This window comes from Symphalangus syndactylus, chromosome 1 (genome assembly GCF_028878055.3).
Source record: "Symphalangus syndactylus isolate Jambi chromosome 1, NHGRI_mSymSyn1-v2.1_pri, whole genome shotgun sequence".
NCBI classification, from domain to species: Eukaryota; Metazoa; Chordata; class Mammalia; order Primates; family Hylobatidae; genus Symphalangus; species Symphalangus syndactylus.
The window spans coordinates 103,179,604-103,196,073 of NC_072423.2; the positions used below are offsets into that span (position 1 = coordinate 103,179,604).

Below are 16,470 nucleotides of genomic sequence, written 5' to 3' on the forward strand. Positions count from 1 at the left end.
CGCAGGGTTATCATGTAGAAGAGTTGGACTCTTCTATGTAATCTCAGCAAGCACAACTTAGACCAATGGGTGTGTTTTACAAAGTAGCTGATTTTGTCTCTGTAAAGGGAAGAACTTTCTAGCCCTTAACTTATGAACACCCAGAAAATAGTAGCTCTGAAAGGTAGTTACTTAACTTTATTTATTTATTTATTTATTTATTTATTTATTATTTTTGAGATGGAGTCTTGCTCTTGTCGCCCAGGCTGGAGTGCAGTGGTGCTATCTTGGCTCACTGCATCCTCCACCTCCTGGGTTCAAGTGATTCTCCCACTTTAGCCTCCCAAGTAGCTGGGATTACAGGAGCACGCCAACACACCTGGCTAATTTTTTGTATTTTTAGTAGAGACAGGATCTCACCACGTTGGCCAGGCTGGTTTCAAGCTCCTGACCTCAAGTGATCTGCCTGTCTCGGCCTCCCAAAATGCTGAGATTACAGGAGTGAGCCACCACACCCAGCTATTTATTTATTTATTTATTTATTTATTTATTTATTGAGACGGAGTCTCCCTCTGTCACACAGGCTGGAGTGCAGTGCTGTGATCTCAGCTCACTGTCACCTCTGCCTCTCCAGATCAGGGGATCCTCCCACCTCAGCCTCCCAGGTAGCTGAGATTACAGGTGTGCGCCACCACACCTGGCTAATTTTTGTATTTTTACTAGAGACAGGATTTCACTATGTTGGCCAGGCTGGTCTGGAACTCCTGACCTCAGGTGATCCACCGGCCTTGGCCTTCCAAAGTGCTGGGATTACAGGCTAGTGACTTAACTTTAACAGAGAGTGTTAGAAAAGAAGCTGGCTAACTGAATGACAGAAGATCCATGAATAGGAAATTTGGAGAGATGATCCTATCCAAGATCCTTTCAGAGTCAAAGGTTCTTTTGATGAACCGTAAGAAGGTGTCAGTACCTTGTTCCTCAGCTCTCATTCACAACAGAAACTGTGTGAAAATAGACTGTAAGGCAGAATGTCAAAGTTATGAAGGTAGAGGGAAATAAAGCCATAGCTGCTTTGTTTTCCCTAGTGGTTATTCTGTTTCTGTGTATAAAGATTTAAGTAGTGCTTTTTGTTTTTGTTTTTGTTTTCCCCAAACAAGTTTTTTACTTTTAAAATTCTCTAGAGCTTTGGTGTGTTTTCTTTCTCTGGAAACTTCTGGCTCTCCCAATATGTTGTTTTCAGGGTACTGTATTTTGACAAGATTTTCCTTAACCCAGTATTATAAAGCAACACTTCACAGAATCACAGTTTGTGTCTATGCATCGAAGAACCAGCCCTGTGGAACAAGTAATGTTCTTTTCTGGTGTTGGTTTTTGACACAGGGTCTTGTTGTGTTGCCCAGGTTGGAGTAGAGTGGCACAGTGATGGCTCATTGCAGCCTTGACCTTCTGGGTTCCAGTGATCCTCCCACCTCAGCCTCTCAAGTAGCTGGAATTATAGGTGTGTGCCACCATGCCCGGCTAATTTTTAATTTTTTTTTTAAGAGACGGGGCCTCCCTATGTTGCCCAGGCTGGTCTCAAACTCCTGGACTCAAGTGATTCTACTGCCTCAGCCTCCCAACATGCTGGGATTACAGTTGTGACCCACTGTGCTTGGCCACAACTGGCGTTTTGAGATCATTAATAATTAATAATGAAGTAGCATCTGGTAAAATGTGTACATTAGGATAGCTTAGCTTTTCCCAACAGTCAGTGAGGTGAGTTAGTAATCATCATTCTCATTTACCAGAAACTGGGTTTTGGAGCAGCTTGCCTACCATAATCGTGGTAGATTCTAGCTGGCACTAGAATCCAGAACTTTTGACTTCCACGCCAGCGTTCTTTCTAATACAAAATGCTACTGTTCTTTCCTAATACTGGGTTTAGAGCCTTACTTGATTGCAGAATACAGTTTTTCCTCTTTTAACCACAGCAGTTCTCTGGAGTAGGATGGCAGGCTACTTTGGCCAAAGACTTGGCCTCTAACTTAAGTGCTGTCCCTAAGTTCATTTTTGTCCAAAGGAAGTCTCCAGCAAACGTCACTACAGATGTCTGTGCATACTTGACCACCTCCTTGAAAACAGGGATGCTAACACTTGCTCCAAAAAAAAATTCTAAGCATGTTGAGGGCAGTATTTGTCAAATGGAATGGATTTGACTGGGCAGTGCAGCAAAATGCTTAAGTTCTGCAGTGTTTTTTGTTTTGCGTTGTTTTTTAGAGACGCAGTCGTGCTATGTTGCCCAGGCTGGAGTGCAATGGCTGTTCGCAGGCGTGATCATAGCACGCTGCAGCCTGGAACTCCTGCTCAAGCGATCCTCCTTGAACTTAGCCTGCCTAGCTAAGCCGGCCTGAGCTTCCCAAGAAGCTGGGACTACAGGCGTGACACCTCGCTGGTTTACTCATTTTTCTGTTGAGGTATTATTGTGTGTTTCCTACTTTTACTATGCTACTTATACTCAACATAGTAGGTGCTGAATAAATACTAGTTAGTATCCTGGCTGGTCCAATAATCAGTAAAAACTGATCTCAGAATATGAAGCTGCTTGTGACCAGGCCTTTGCCCCAGTGTTCAGAGATCCACGGGTTGCTGTGGAGGCCAATCTGCCCAACCTGGAGTTCCAGAAAGGTCTGGGGGTGTGTGTTGAGTGAGTCACAGACAGCCAAACTAAGAAAGGTGGAGGTGGTAGGGTGGGGAGGCCTTGCTGGAGAAGGTACAGGTGAGTGAATGCACAGATCTCTGAATCAGCAAACTAAATGAGTGAACTGCAAGCCGATATCGGAGTTGTCATACTTGCTGGGCTAGTCATGTAACCTCTAGAACCTCCATTTCCTTATCTGTAAAAAGAAATAAATACTGTCTACTTATTTGCGATTATGTGAAGATTCAATAAGGTAATATTTGTAAGTATTCGCACTTGCACTTGGCATATCAACTGGCACAAAGTAAGCGTTCAATGTTAGCCACCGTTACCATTATGCGTTCATATTTTTTATTTTTATTTTTTTGAGACGGAATCTCGCTCTGTCGCCCAGGGTAGACAGAATACAGTGGCGCAATCTCAGCTAACTGTAACCTTTGCCTCCTGGGTTCAAGCGATTATCCTGCCTCAGCCTCCTGAGTAGCTGGGATTACAGGCGCGCTCCACCACGCCTGGTTAATTTTTTTGTATTTTTAGTAGAGACGGGGTTTCACCATGTTGGTCAGGCTGGTCTCGAACTCCTGACCTGATGATCCGCCCGCATCGGCCTCCCTAAGTGCTGGGATTACAGGCGTGAGCCACCGCGCCCGGCCTGCGCTTTCATAATTTAGTAATACCTTATAATAATTATGAACGGTGTCATTCCACGAATAATTTATTCCCTGGTCGTTGACTGAGAACGAGGTTGACAAGGATTCATAAACAACCATTTCAGTCCCAAAGAGCTTTCAGACAAGGAGGCCAGGGCCGGCTTCACAGTCCGAGACAAGCGGCAGCGTGACGTCCCCACGTCCGCTCCCAGGGTCACGTGACCCGCAGCCCCGCCCGGACTGAGTGGGTCCCCAGCGACTGCGACAGCGGTGTCTGCGCCTGCGCGGAGGCAAGCGCGCTCTGCGGCGCGGTCCGCGGTGGAGGCGGCGCGAACAGCCAGGGGGCGGCGGATGGCTTTGAGGGGCTCTGCGGTCTTGGGTCCCGGCTCTCGAAGGCCGTTGGACGAGGCGGTGGCAGGGGCCGAGGGTCGCGAGGCGCCGGCCCTTGTGGCGGCGCGAGGCGCTCCAGAGGACGATGAAGAGGACGATGGCCGTAGCCGGGGCCTGCTCCGCTGGGACGGCTTCTCCGCCTGGCTGCACTGCGTGTGTGTGGTGGGCTTCGACCTGGAGCTGGGCCAGGCCGTGGAGGTGAGGCCCGGCCCCGCCCTTTCTCCGCGCTCCGCCCCTGCGCCGGGGCGGCTGCAGCAAAGCCAGCGGCCCGCGGGCTGGCGGGCCAGGACCCTGTCCTCCGCGCATCCGGGCGTGGCCAGTCTCCCCTCCCGGGCTCTTTCGGGCTGCGGTCCTAAGGCACTTCCCGTGGGAGGATCTTGGGCTGCGGCTAGGGGTGAAAAGTTCTCTCTAGGCCCCTCCTAAATACTTGTTGATGTTCATCCTATTCTTTATTTCTTTTAAACCCAGAGTCACAGAATTAACTAAAAGGGTTAGTAGCACCCACCCGGAGAAGCCTGCAGGCAGGATGTTTGTTTGGTACTTTTTCAAGAACAATGCACATAACAGGTGATGAACTCTAGTAGCTGAACTTGCACAACCAACTTTTAAGGCTCAGATTGTTTTAGTCATTTGCAGTAACTCTGAGCGTTTCCCTCAGCCTGAGCCGAAATGCTTATCTCAGCATGCATTTTCTCCTTTTCCTCCTTTTGTGCCTCATTTTTTTTTTTTTTTTTTTTTTTGAGACAGAGTTTTTGCTCTTGTTGCTCAGGCTGGAGTGCAATGGCGCGATCTTGTCTCACCGCAACCTCTGCCTCCCGGATTCAGGCGATTCTCCTGCCTCAGCCTCCCAAGTAGCTGGGATTACAGGCATGCGCCACCATGCCCGGCTAGTTTTGTATTTTTAGTAGAGACGGGATTTCTCCATTTTCGTCAGGCTGGTCTCGAACTCCCGACTCAGGTGGTCTGCCCGTCTAGGCCTTCCAAAGTGGTGGGATTACAGGCGTGAGCCACCGTGCCCGGCCTCATTTCTGTTATTTTTTTATGTTGCCTCTGGAACAGTTGGTGTGAAACTACTGTCAAGATGAATATAGGGAACATCATTTACTAGTGAATCAGTGAACTTTTCCATTCTTATGTATGGCCCCTTATCGAAAGGTTTTAGAAACATCTATTCTTGACGTTGTTTAAGGTCTTTTTAGCATAAGGAATTGCTTGTTTTCATGTGTCCAAGAAAATTGTTATCAGAAGGGCGTTTGTTTAGACGTTTTTGTTTTGGTTTGTTTGGTTTTTTTTTTTGGTATTGGTGACAGATTTCAATTTCATTCTGACTGTAATGGCCTGGTTGACTAAGAAAATTGGCTAGGGGGAGTTTTTTTAATGCGAAGCTACTGCTTTCGTATTTGGCCTGCCTTCTGGGTGTTTTATTATAACACAGTTAAGCGACATTAAGTTTCCACTAAGAATCAGGCATTATGTTAGTTGCGGAGCATACAAATAGGATGTGCTCTAACCTGTATTTGTAGATTGAGGCAATAATTTAGAGGAGAACCAAGAATTAATCATAGTAGCTGATAAGGCCAAATGCAGTGCCTGGCACCTAGTGGCATTCTATAAATACTTTTGATAGAATGGGTGAATATGTGAGCAATTCTTTATCTTATTAAAGTAAGAAAAACAGTTCTCAAAGATTTTGAATCAGAGATTTATAAGCCATTTATTATTCACCTTGCCATGTTAACCTGAAGTTATATGTACAGCAAGATACAATTTAACCAGAAAGCATAAGAATGGGTTGTTGTAGTTGATTGTGTTTTTAAATAGCTAAAGGAGATTCTTTTGGATTCTCATTATTTGGGACATTCTTTATAACATGAATATGTTTTTTGACCAAATAAACAGAAAACATATTTGAGATGCTGCAAAAATGTGAATTATTAAAGGACTTATTTGAATTTCATTTTCCATAGTGTATGCCACTGTATAGAGTTTTTTTTAGGTCAGGAGTTCTTAACCTTTTGCTTCCTGGATCTTTTAAAAATATGAACATTATGAACTTTCCACTAGGAAAAGGCTGAGTAAGACGAAATCATGTATGTGGTTCCATGGACTATCTGGGTTTATCCATGGACCTTCTGTTCCATTGTCCCCACATTAAGAATCACTGATTTTAGAAGATGTAAGATGAGGATGGGGAAGATTCTCTAATAAAGGAAGGTCGAGGCTGCAGTGAGCCATATTCGTGCCACTGCACTCCAGCCTGGGTGACAGATCGAGACACTGTCCCCAGAAAAACCCCAACAAAACTCAGACTCTAAAGCTGGGCTGCCTAGGTTTGAATCCATGTGACTTTGGGCAAGTTACTTAGCTTGTTTGAGCCTCGCATTCTTCTTTATAACAGGATTAACAGTACCTATATCATGGCATTGTTGTGAGGATTAGGTAATTTAATGTTTGTAAAGCATTTGGAATAGTTCCTGGGACACAGTAAGATGTGTTTAAGTCTTCATTTGAGAAGCATTGATCTTCTAGAAATTTCCTTTTTTTTCTTTCTGTTTTTTTAATTTTTTTTTTGAGACGGAGTCTCACCCTGTCACCCAGGCTGGAGGGCAATGGCACAATCTTGGCTCACTGCAACCTCTGCCTCCCAGGTTCAAGTGACTCTCATGCCTCAGCCTCCTGAGTAGCTGGGATTACAGGAACCTGCCATCATGCCTGGCTAATTTTTATATTTTTGTAGAGACGGAGTTTCACCATGTTGGCCAGGCTGGTCCTGGACTTCTGACCTCAGGTGATCCACCTGCCTCGGCCTCCAAAGTGCTGGAATTACAGGTGTGAGCCGCCACACCCGGCTGAAATTTCCTTTTTAAGTGAAGGGAACCCCTGACTTTTGCATTGGGAAGTTGGGCCTTAATTTTCTCACTTGTAAAATGAAATTGAAGTACTAGAATCAATACCTTTTTTTAGTAGAGAACTTTGTTCCCTGTGTAAATAGAAATCTAATCTGGAACCTTAATGACTAATTTTGTTGAAATGGGGCTTGCGTGTGTATCTTTGTCTAAAACAGAAACTAATTTAAGCTACTTCAAGCAGTAAAGGGGAACTTACTCTAAGGACACAGCTTAAATACCTGTTTCCAGCTATTTAAGACATAAACCTAGTAGGGCTTCAGAAAATGGCTAGAGTTCATAACCAGGGAAACCTCTTGGTTTTGCTCTTTTTTGTGTGTGCAGATCTTGTTTATATTTCATGCCCCCTGCAAACTGCCTTCTTCCCCTTCTCTGATTTTTCTTTCTTTCTTTTTTTTTTTTTTTAAAGACAGTGTAACTTTGTCAGCCAGGCTGGAGTGCAGTGGTGTAATTTCGGCTCACTGCAACCTCCACCTCACAGGTTCAAGTGATTCTCCTGCCTCAGCCTGCTGAGTAGCTGGGACTACAGGTGCATGCCACCACGCCCAGCTAATTTTTTTTTTTTTTTTTTTGAGAGAGAGTCTTGCTCTGTCGCCCAGGCTGGAGTGCAGTGGGGCTCCCTGCAAGCTCCGCCTCCCAGGTTCATGCCGTTCTCCTGCCTCAGCCTCCCAAGTAGCTGGGACTACAGGCGCCCGCACCATGCCCGGCTAATTTTTTGTATTTTTAATAGAGACGGGGTTTCACCATGTTAGCCAGGATGGTCTCGATCTCCTGACAGTGTGATCTGCCCACCTCGGCCTCCCAAAGTGCTGGGATTACAGGTGTGAACCACCGTGTCCGGTCCTTCTCTGATCTTTAAGGTGAGAAGCTAACGTTTTTAGCCACTTCAGTGAAAAAGAGTGAATCTTTAATTCACTTCCAAAGCCAGAGGAAGATAATCTGGTCTGGTTTGGGGCAGTTTCCCACTCTGACACAATTGGCTAAAGCCCTGAGTAGAAGGGGGAGTGGTTCACCTTGCATAAAATGTCTTTTAAGGCCCTGTCCTAAGTGAAGGGGGTTAAGGAGGTCTTAGAGCTAGGAAGAAACTGAACAAGGTGTTTTTTTTTTTTTTTTTTTTTTTTTTTTGAGATGGAGTCTTGCTCTGTAGCCCAGGCTGGAGTACAGTGGCACAATCTTGGCTCACTGCAAGCTCTGCCTCCCGGGTTCAGGCCATTCTCCTGCCTCAGCCTCCCGAGTAACTGGGACTACAGGCGCCTGCCACCACGCCCGGCTCATTTTTTGTACTTTTAGTAGAAACGGGGTTTCACCGTGTTAGCCAGGATGGTCTCGATCTCCTGACCTCATGATCCACCCGCCTCGGCCTCCCAAAGTGCTAGGATTACAGGCGTGAGCCACCGCGCCCGGCTGAACAAGGTGTTGACTGCAGGGGGTATGCTGAACTTCTTTACCCCTGAAGTGGCTCTGGAGGCATTAACCACAGAATCAAAGTGTCCTCTGGAACAAGGTTTGAAACCTCCTGGGTTTGATATAATGTACCTCACTTTTAGCTTTGAAATTACCAATTATTTAGTAAAGCCTTAATTATCCGAATACAGAATTACCTTATTTATTCAAGTTTTTTTTTTTTCCTGAGTGAATAATAATATACTCATTGCTGAAAACTTGGCAAGTAAAGAAATTACAAACACTAGGCCAGGCGTGGTGGCTCATGCCTGTAATCCCAGCACTTTGGGAGGCCGAGGCAGGCAGATCACGAGGTCAAGAGATCGAGACCACCCTGGCCAACACGGTGAAACCCCGTCTCTACTAAAAATACAAAAATCAGCTGGGTACAGTGGCATACGCCTGTAGTCCCAGCTACTCGGGAGGCTGAGGCAGGAGAATCTCTTGAACCTGGGAGGTGGAGGTTGCATTAACATCGGGCCACTGCACTCCAGCCTGGCGACAGAGCAAGACTTTGTCTCAAAAAGAAAAGAAAAGAAAAGAAATTATAAACACTAGAAAATATCACTCTTAATTCTACTAAGAGGCAACTGCTATTAATATTTGGCATTTTTGTTAATACTTTTTTTCTTCATATAATTTTGTATCTGTCAAGGATTAACTTGATAGGAACAGAAACCTCAAATAAACTTTAAGTAAAGGGACAGTGATTGTAAGGATTCCAGGCAGTCTTTTGGAATCCAAGTTTGTGGGAAGCAGGGATGAACCTGTGGGATTTGGAAAGCCCCAGGCCTCTGTCTCTGGAGCTGTGTGTTTTTTTTTTGTCTTTGGTCTTTGCATGTCTTTTCTGTTCTCCATGCTGAAGCTGGTTTGTGCTGCAGTGGCCTCAGTTTCTTCTCTCCCATTACTCTGCTTGATTTTGGGTTTCCATGGTACTGATTTTAGCCGAATTCTTTTTCTGGAATGAGGCTGAAGCTTACCACTGGAGTGTCTGATTGGCTCAGCATGGGATAGGTGTCCCATTTTGTTCACTTGTGGTTAGGAGACAAGGTTTCAGTAGCAGTAGCAGTCACTTAGGCTCACCCCTGCAATAGGAGGGGCACTTCCAAAGCATAGTCTGGGCGGCAGTCTCCTAAACATGTCTACTATGAGTCTGCTTTTATTCATAAATATTCTCATAAACAGTTTGTGAGAACATTAGACTCTTTTTTTTTTTTTTTTTTGAGACGGGATCTCGCTCTGTCGCCCAGGCTGGAGTGCAGTGGCGCAATCTCGGCTCACTGCAAGCTTCGCCTCCCAGTTTCACGCCATTCTCCGGCCTCAGCCTCCCAAGTAGCTGGGACTACAGGCACCCGCTACCATGCCCGGCTAATTTTTTTGTATTTTTAGTAGAGACGGGGTTTCACCATTTAGCCAGGATGGTCTCGATCTCCTGACCTCGTGATCCGCCCGCCTCGGCCTCCCAAAGTGCTGGGATTAAAGGCGTGAGCCACCACGCCCGGCTGATCATTAGACTCTTAATAAGCCGAGTGTGGTGGCTCATGCCTGTAATCCCAGCACTTTGGGAGGCTGAGGCACATGGATCACTTGAGGTCAGGAGTTCAAGACCACCGTAGCCAACATGGTAAAACCCTGTCTCTACTAAAAAAATACAAAAATTAGCCAGCTTGGTGGCACATTCCTATAATCCCAGCTACTGGGGAGGCTGAGGCAGGAGAATTGCTTGAACCCGGGAGGCAGAGGTTGTAGTGAACTGAGATCATACCACTGTAGTCCTGCCTGGGCTACAGAGCAAGACTTTGTCTCAAAAGAAAAACCCCCCAAAAAACAAAAGACTCTTCATAAATATAATTTTACAAAGCAGATGTTCTTTTCTTTTCTTTTTTTTTTTTTTTTTTTTTTTGAGATGGTCTTACTCTGTCACCCAGGCTGGAGTGCAGTGATGCAATCATGGCTTATTGAAGCCTTGAACTCCTGGCTCGGGTGATCTTTCTGTCTCAGCTTCCCCAGTAGCTGATACTGCAGGCATATGCTTATGCACCAGGCTAATTTTTAAATTTTTGTAGAGATGGGGTCTTGCTTTGTTGTCCAGGCTGGTCTCAAATTCCTGGCTTCAAGGGATCCTCCTGCCTCCACCTCCTAAACTGCTAGGATTACAGGCATGAGCAACCACATCTGGCTGTCAGCCTGTCCTTTGAAACTTTGAAGCCAGGTATTGACTTTTCTCTAGCTATGAAAGTCTTAGAGGGCATAGTCTTCCAATAGAAGGTTGTTTCATCTACAATGAAAATCCGTTATTTAGTGTAGCTCCCTTCGTCGTTTTCCTTAGATTTTCTGGAGAACTTGCTGCAGCTCTCTATCAGTCCTTGCTACTTCACCTTGCACTTTTATGTTATGGAGATAGCTTCTTTACTTAAACCTCATGAACCAACTTCTGCTAGCTTCCAACTTGTCTTCTGCAGATTCCTCACCTCTCTCAGCCGTAACAGAATTGAAAAGAGTTGCGCTCTTGCTCTGAATTAGGCTTTGGCTTAGGGAATGTTCTAGCTGGTTTGCTCTTCTATCCAGACCACTCGGACTTTCTCCACGTTAGCACTAAGGCTGTTTCACTTTCTTATCATTCGTGTGTTCACTGGAGTAGCATTTTTAATTTCCTTCAAGAACTTTTCCTTTGGCTGGGTGTGGTGGCTCAGGCCTGTAATCTCAGCACTTTGGGAGGCCAGGAGGATTCCTTGAGCCCAGGAGTTCGAGACCAGACTGGGCAACGTGGTGAGACCCTGTTGTATTAAAAAAAAGAAAGAAAAAAAGAACTTTTCGTTTGCATTCAAAAGTTGGCTGTTTGGTCCAAGAGGCCTAGCTTTTGGCCTGTCTCAGCTTTTGACATGCTTTCCTCATTAAACTTAAATCATTTCTAGCTTTTGATTTAAAGTGAGAGATTTTACTTGAACACTTAGAGGCCATTATAGAGTTATTCATTACCCCAATTGCAAATATTGTTGTGTCTTACGGAATAGGGAGGCCTGAGGAGAGCGAGAGAGATGGGGTAATGGCTGGTCACTGGAGCTGTCAGAACACATCTATTTATTGATTAAATTTGCCATCTTACATGGGCATGGTTTGTGGTGCCCCCAAACAATTACAGTAGTAACATCAAAGATAGCTTATCACAGACCACTGTAACAGATACAATAGTAACAAAAAAGTTTGAAATATTGTGAGAATTACCAAAGTGTAACACGGAGACACAAAGTGAACACATTGTTGGAAAAATGATGCTGATAGACTTGCTTAATGTAGGCTTCCACAAACTTGTAATTTGTAGAAACTGGTAACTGCAAAGCACAATAAAATGATGCACAATAAAATGATGCACAATAAAACAAGGTATGCCTATTAATAAAAAGAGAAGGAAGAATGGTATTGGAAGGCAACAAGCGTTTACTGCCTTACCTGAGAGCAGTTACAATCTTATGTAATCAAAGATTTATTTTGAGAGATTTCTAAGCTTGGGTTTTATGATATAAACTTTAGTAACTTTCAGCTGTTTGAGAGCCAAGGGTATATGTGCCTGAAAATTCTACACCATTATGTAACTTTGAAATAAAGGATTATGTTCTGTTTTACCTGGGGTATGGAAATATGTGTTAATGCTTATTGAAAATGAGGCCAAACATTTATATCTTGGTAAATTTAGGCTATTTTTGTATCATTGGGATTCTATTTGAGTTATTTTGTTTTTCTTATCATAAGAATCATCTGGGGCATTTGTTACATATGAGGATTCTGGGGCTCACCCATCTGCTTAATCAGAATCAGTTCCAGATGATCATTATGTGTAGGCATGTTTGGAGTATGTTTTTTAATTTTCTCTTTATATAAACTTTTCTGTTTTTCTTGTAAACCAGCTGTTGTCAAAATGTGGTCTGAGGACTTCTGGGCATCTCTGAGACCATTTCAGGAGATTTATAGGATGTTTGTATAGCCATACAAACTATGTATGGCTTTTCTTCATGTTCTTCAACCAGAACAGCATATTGCAATAGAATGAACATAGAATGATTCTGCCAAGAGCGAACATTAAAGAAAAAAAAATTTTTTTTAAAAAGAATGAATGCTGAAGCAGATATGAGGATCTAGTTATTTCTATTAAATCAGACATTAAAGATATTTGCAAACATGTAAACGATGCCATCTTCTCAGTAAAGTTTTTGTTTTGTTTAGGAATACAGGTTGTGTGTTCCTAATCTAAACATTCAAAATCCGAAACGCTCCAAAACCTGAAACTTTCTGAGTACTGACATGATGCTTTTTAAAGGAAATGCTCATTGGAGCATTTTGGATTTCAGGTTTTTGGATTTGGGATGTCCAACTGAGTAAGTATAATTCAAGTATTCTAGAATCTGAAAAGATCTGAAATCCAAAACACTTCTGATCCCACCAAGCATTTTGGATAAGGAATACTCAACCTGAATATAGTTACTTTTCATAAAAATTGAGTATGTTAATGAGTAATAGGTTATTATTTTAAAATAAATTAACAATCTTTTTTAATGATACCTTTAGTTTCTACAATGGTGAATTTTGATAGATATAACCCACATAAACAAGAATTCTAGGCTGGATGTGGTGGCTCATGCCTGTAATCCCAGCACTTTGGGAGGGAGAGGCAGGTGGATCTCCTGAGGTCAGGAGTTCGAGACTAGCTTGGCCAACATGGTGAAACCCATCTTTACTAAAAATAAAAAAATAAAAAAAATTAGCCAGGCATGGTGGCACATACCTATAATCCCAGCTACTCGGGAGGCTGAGGCAGGAGGATCACTTGAACCAGGAAGGCAGAGGTTGCAGTGAGCCGAGACTGTGCCATTGCACTCCACGTGTGTGCCACCATGCCTGATTAAATTGTTTTATTTTTGTGTTGCCCAGTGTGATCTTGAACTCCTGGGCTCAAGGGAAACCTCCTGCCTCCAACTCCCAAAGTGTTGAGATCCCAGGCATGAGCCATTGTACCCAGCCTCATTTATTCCTTTCCGTCACTCTAATTATTAAGTAATATTTAGACTTTATGTATTTATTGGAGATAGGGTCATGCTCTGTCACCAGGCTACAGTGCACTGCAGCCTGGACCTCCCAGGCTCAAGCAGTTCTCTCACCTCAGCCTGTCAAGTAGCTGGACTACAGGTGTGTACCACCATGCCTGGCTACTTTTTTGTTTTTTGTTTTTTTGTAGAGACACGGTTTTGCTGTGTTGCCCAGACTGGTCTTGAACTTCTGGCCTCAAGTGATCTGCCTGCCTCAGCCTCCCACAGTCCACCTGCCTTAGCCTCCCAAAGTGCTAGGATTATAGGCATGAGCCACCATGCCTGGCTGTAGACTCTTTTCTTGAAACAGAGTCTCGCTTTGTCACCCAGGCTAGAGTGCAGTGGCACAATCTCAGCTTACCGCAACCTCTGATTCCCAAGTTCCAGCGATTCTCCTGCCTCAGCCTCCTGAGTAGCTGGGATTACAGGCACGTGCCACTGCACCCAGCTAATTTTTGTATTTTTAGTAGAGACGACAGGGTTTCACCATGTTGGTCAGAGTGGTCTCAAACTCCTGACCTCGTGATCCGCCCACCTTGGCCTCCCAAAGTGCTAGGATTACAGGCATGGGCCACCGTGCCTGGCCCATAAACTCTTTTTTTTTTTTTTTTGAGACGGAGTCTCACTCTTGTCACCCAGGCTGGAGTGCAGTGGCACAGTCTTGGCTCACTGCAACCTCCACCTCCGGGGCTCAAGCAACCCTCCTGCCTCAGCCTCCTGAGTAGCTGGGACTACAAGTGCCTGCCACCATGCCTGGCTAATTTTTTTTTGAGGCGGAGTCTTGCTCTGTCACCCAGGTGGAGTGCAGTGGCATGATCTTGGCTCACTGCAAGCTCCGCCTCCTGGGTTCATGCCATTCTACTGCCTTAGCCTCCCGAATAGCTGGGACTACAGGCGCCCGCCACCACTCCTGGCTAATTTTTATATTTTTAGTAGAGACGGGGTTTCACCGTGTTAGCCAGGATGGTCTCGATCTCCTCACCTCGTGATCTGCCTGCCTTAGCCTCCCAAAGTGCTGGGATTACAGGTGTGAGCCACTGTGGCCTGGCTAATTTTTAAGCTTTTTTGAGGAGACAGTCTCACTATGTTGTCCAGGCTTGTTTTTACTTTTTGGCTATTATGAATAATGCTAATATGAAAATTTGTGTACGAGTTTTTGTGTGAACATGTGTTTTCACTTTTCTTGGATATATACCTGGCATTAAAATTGCAGGGCTATACTGTAACTCTTTGTTGTAACCTCTTGAGAAACTTCCATAACTGTTTTCCACTACTGATATATGAGGGTTCTAATTTCTCTGCATCCTTACCAACTCTTGTTATTGTCTGTCCTTTTGATTACAGCTGTCCTAGTGGGTATAAGCTGTGTCTTATTGTGATTTTATTTGCATTTCCCTAATAACTAATTCTAAACAGTGTTTTTTCATGTGCTTATTGGCCATTTTCATTTTTATTTTTTGGAGAAGTATCTATTAACATTTGTGCCCATTTGAAAATTGGGTTGTCTTTTTATTTTTATATTGTAAGAGTTCTTTATGTATTCTATATACTAGACCCTTATTAGTTAGTTGTGTCTTTGCCTGTTCAGGCTTCTCACAAAATACCACAAACTGGGCAGCTTATAAACAATATATGTTTATTTCTCATAGCTCTGGAGGCTCAGAAGTCCAAGATCAAGGTACGGCTGATGTGGGGTTTGGTGAGGGTACTCCTTCTGATTCACAGATGGCACCTTCTAGCAGTGTCTTTGCGTGGTGGAGAGCTAGCTCTCGGGTCTCTTTGATAAGAGCACTAATTTCAATCATGAGGGCTCTGCCCTCACGACCTGATCGCCTCCCAAAGGTTTCGCCTCCTAATACCACTATCACCTTGGGGTTTTTGTTGTTATTGAAACAAGGTTTTAAATTTTGATGATATCCAATTTATTTATGTTTCCTTTTGTTGTTTGTGCTTTTGGTGTCATATCTAAGAAACCATTGCCTAATTCAAGGTTGTGAAGATGTATTACTGTTTTCTTCTAAGAGTTAGATAGACTTAGCCCTTACATTTAGGCCTTTGATCAGCTTTGAGTTGACTATTGTATATGCTGTGAATTAGAGCTGTTATTTTTTTAAACTTTATTTTGAGATTAGGTAAGAGTTATAAAAGTAACTTACTCCACCTGAAGTTAACTTTTGCGCTTCAAAGAACATACAGTCCATTGTTCCCACTACTGCTGCTGCTGCTCTTCTAACAGTTCTAGTTTCTCACAAATTTCTGTCCATAATCCTGCTCAGCACCCTGTACCATCTCTGTATCTTGCCTTTCCTCCCAAGCTGCTGTTAGGCTGTCTGTTGCATTTGTAATTCCTATAGCTCCTCACCAGTAGTGGCTAAGCTCCCGCCTTCCCAGCCTGTATTTTTGACTCATTCAAGGTTAAAAATTCTCCAGCAGCTTCTTTAATGTAGCCCACAATCCCCTACATAGTCTTCTCTCTCCTTACTTCTTCAGGCTCACCTTGCCCCACTTCATCAGTGAGCAACAATGGACCATTGATGTGGAAGGTACACCCTCATGTTATGGAAGCAGAAACTGAGGCATAGACTGGCTAATGATTTCCCACAAGGACACATCTAATTAGGACCAAAACATGGTTTTGGTGCCAGTACTGTACTTTCCATCCTTCCCCACTGCCTCTTAAGAGTTTGAAGATGCAGAGCTGTATTCATTTATTTTTGCCCAAAGTCAAGGTGAGTAAATGTGAACTTTAAAGAAAATTTGGGCTTTAAAGAAAAAATTGAAGTGAAGAAGAGATGATAGGAAGAATCTGAAGATTTGGCTTAGGATGGTGGAATAAGAAGTAACAACAACAATGAAAAAGAAAGAAGGCAAAATGCTAATATTTTGTCTGTTGCCTTCTGTGAGGGCAGGTGGGAATATCTAGTTAACTGTGTTTCCTAGAAGCTAGAAAGATAAAAGAATAAGATCTGTGCATATGGTAACCATACCAGTGCATCCTATTTTCATATATTTGTCTTGTCTTCCCACAAACCATCTGTATTAGTCTGCTATGGCTACTATAACAAAATACCAGACTGAGTATCTTTTTGTTTTGTTTTGTTTTTGTTTTGAGACAGGGTCTCACTCTGTCATCCAGGGTGGAGTGCGGTGGCACCATCTGGGCTCACTGCAACCTCCACCTTCTGGATTCAAGCCATACTTGTGCCTCAGCTTCGTGAGTAGCTGTAATTACAGGTGTGTGCCACCATGCCCAGCTAATATTTGTAATTTTAGTAGAGACAGGGTTTCGCCATGTTGGCCAGACTGGTCACTCCTGGCCTCAAGTAATCTACCTGCCTTGGTCT

General features: G+C 43.8%; 1 protein-coding gene across 9 annotated transcripts in view; it reads left to right on the top strand.

Moving 5' to 3' along the window:
- The first annotated feature begins 3,549 nt into the window (after positions 1–3,549).
- The window catches only part of DENND6A (DENN domain containing 6A), a 69,231-nt gene continuing 56,310 nt past the window's right edge, over positions 3,550–16,470 (top strand). For 7 of the 9 annotated variants that reach the window (XM_055273271.2, XM_063645415.1, XM_055273280.2 and 4 more), the window contains exon 1: positions 3,550–3,894. In XM_055273271.2, the coding sequence (XP_055129246.2) occupies positions 3,658–3,894 (237 nt within the window). In that variant the 5' untranslated portion in view covers positions 3,550–3,657. Of the gene's footprint in view, positions 3,895–15,616; positions 15,856–16,470 lie in introns of all 9 variants that reach the window. The other 2 variants (XM_055273288.2, XM_063645419.1) reach the window with 2 other exon arrangements.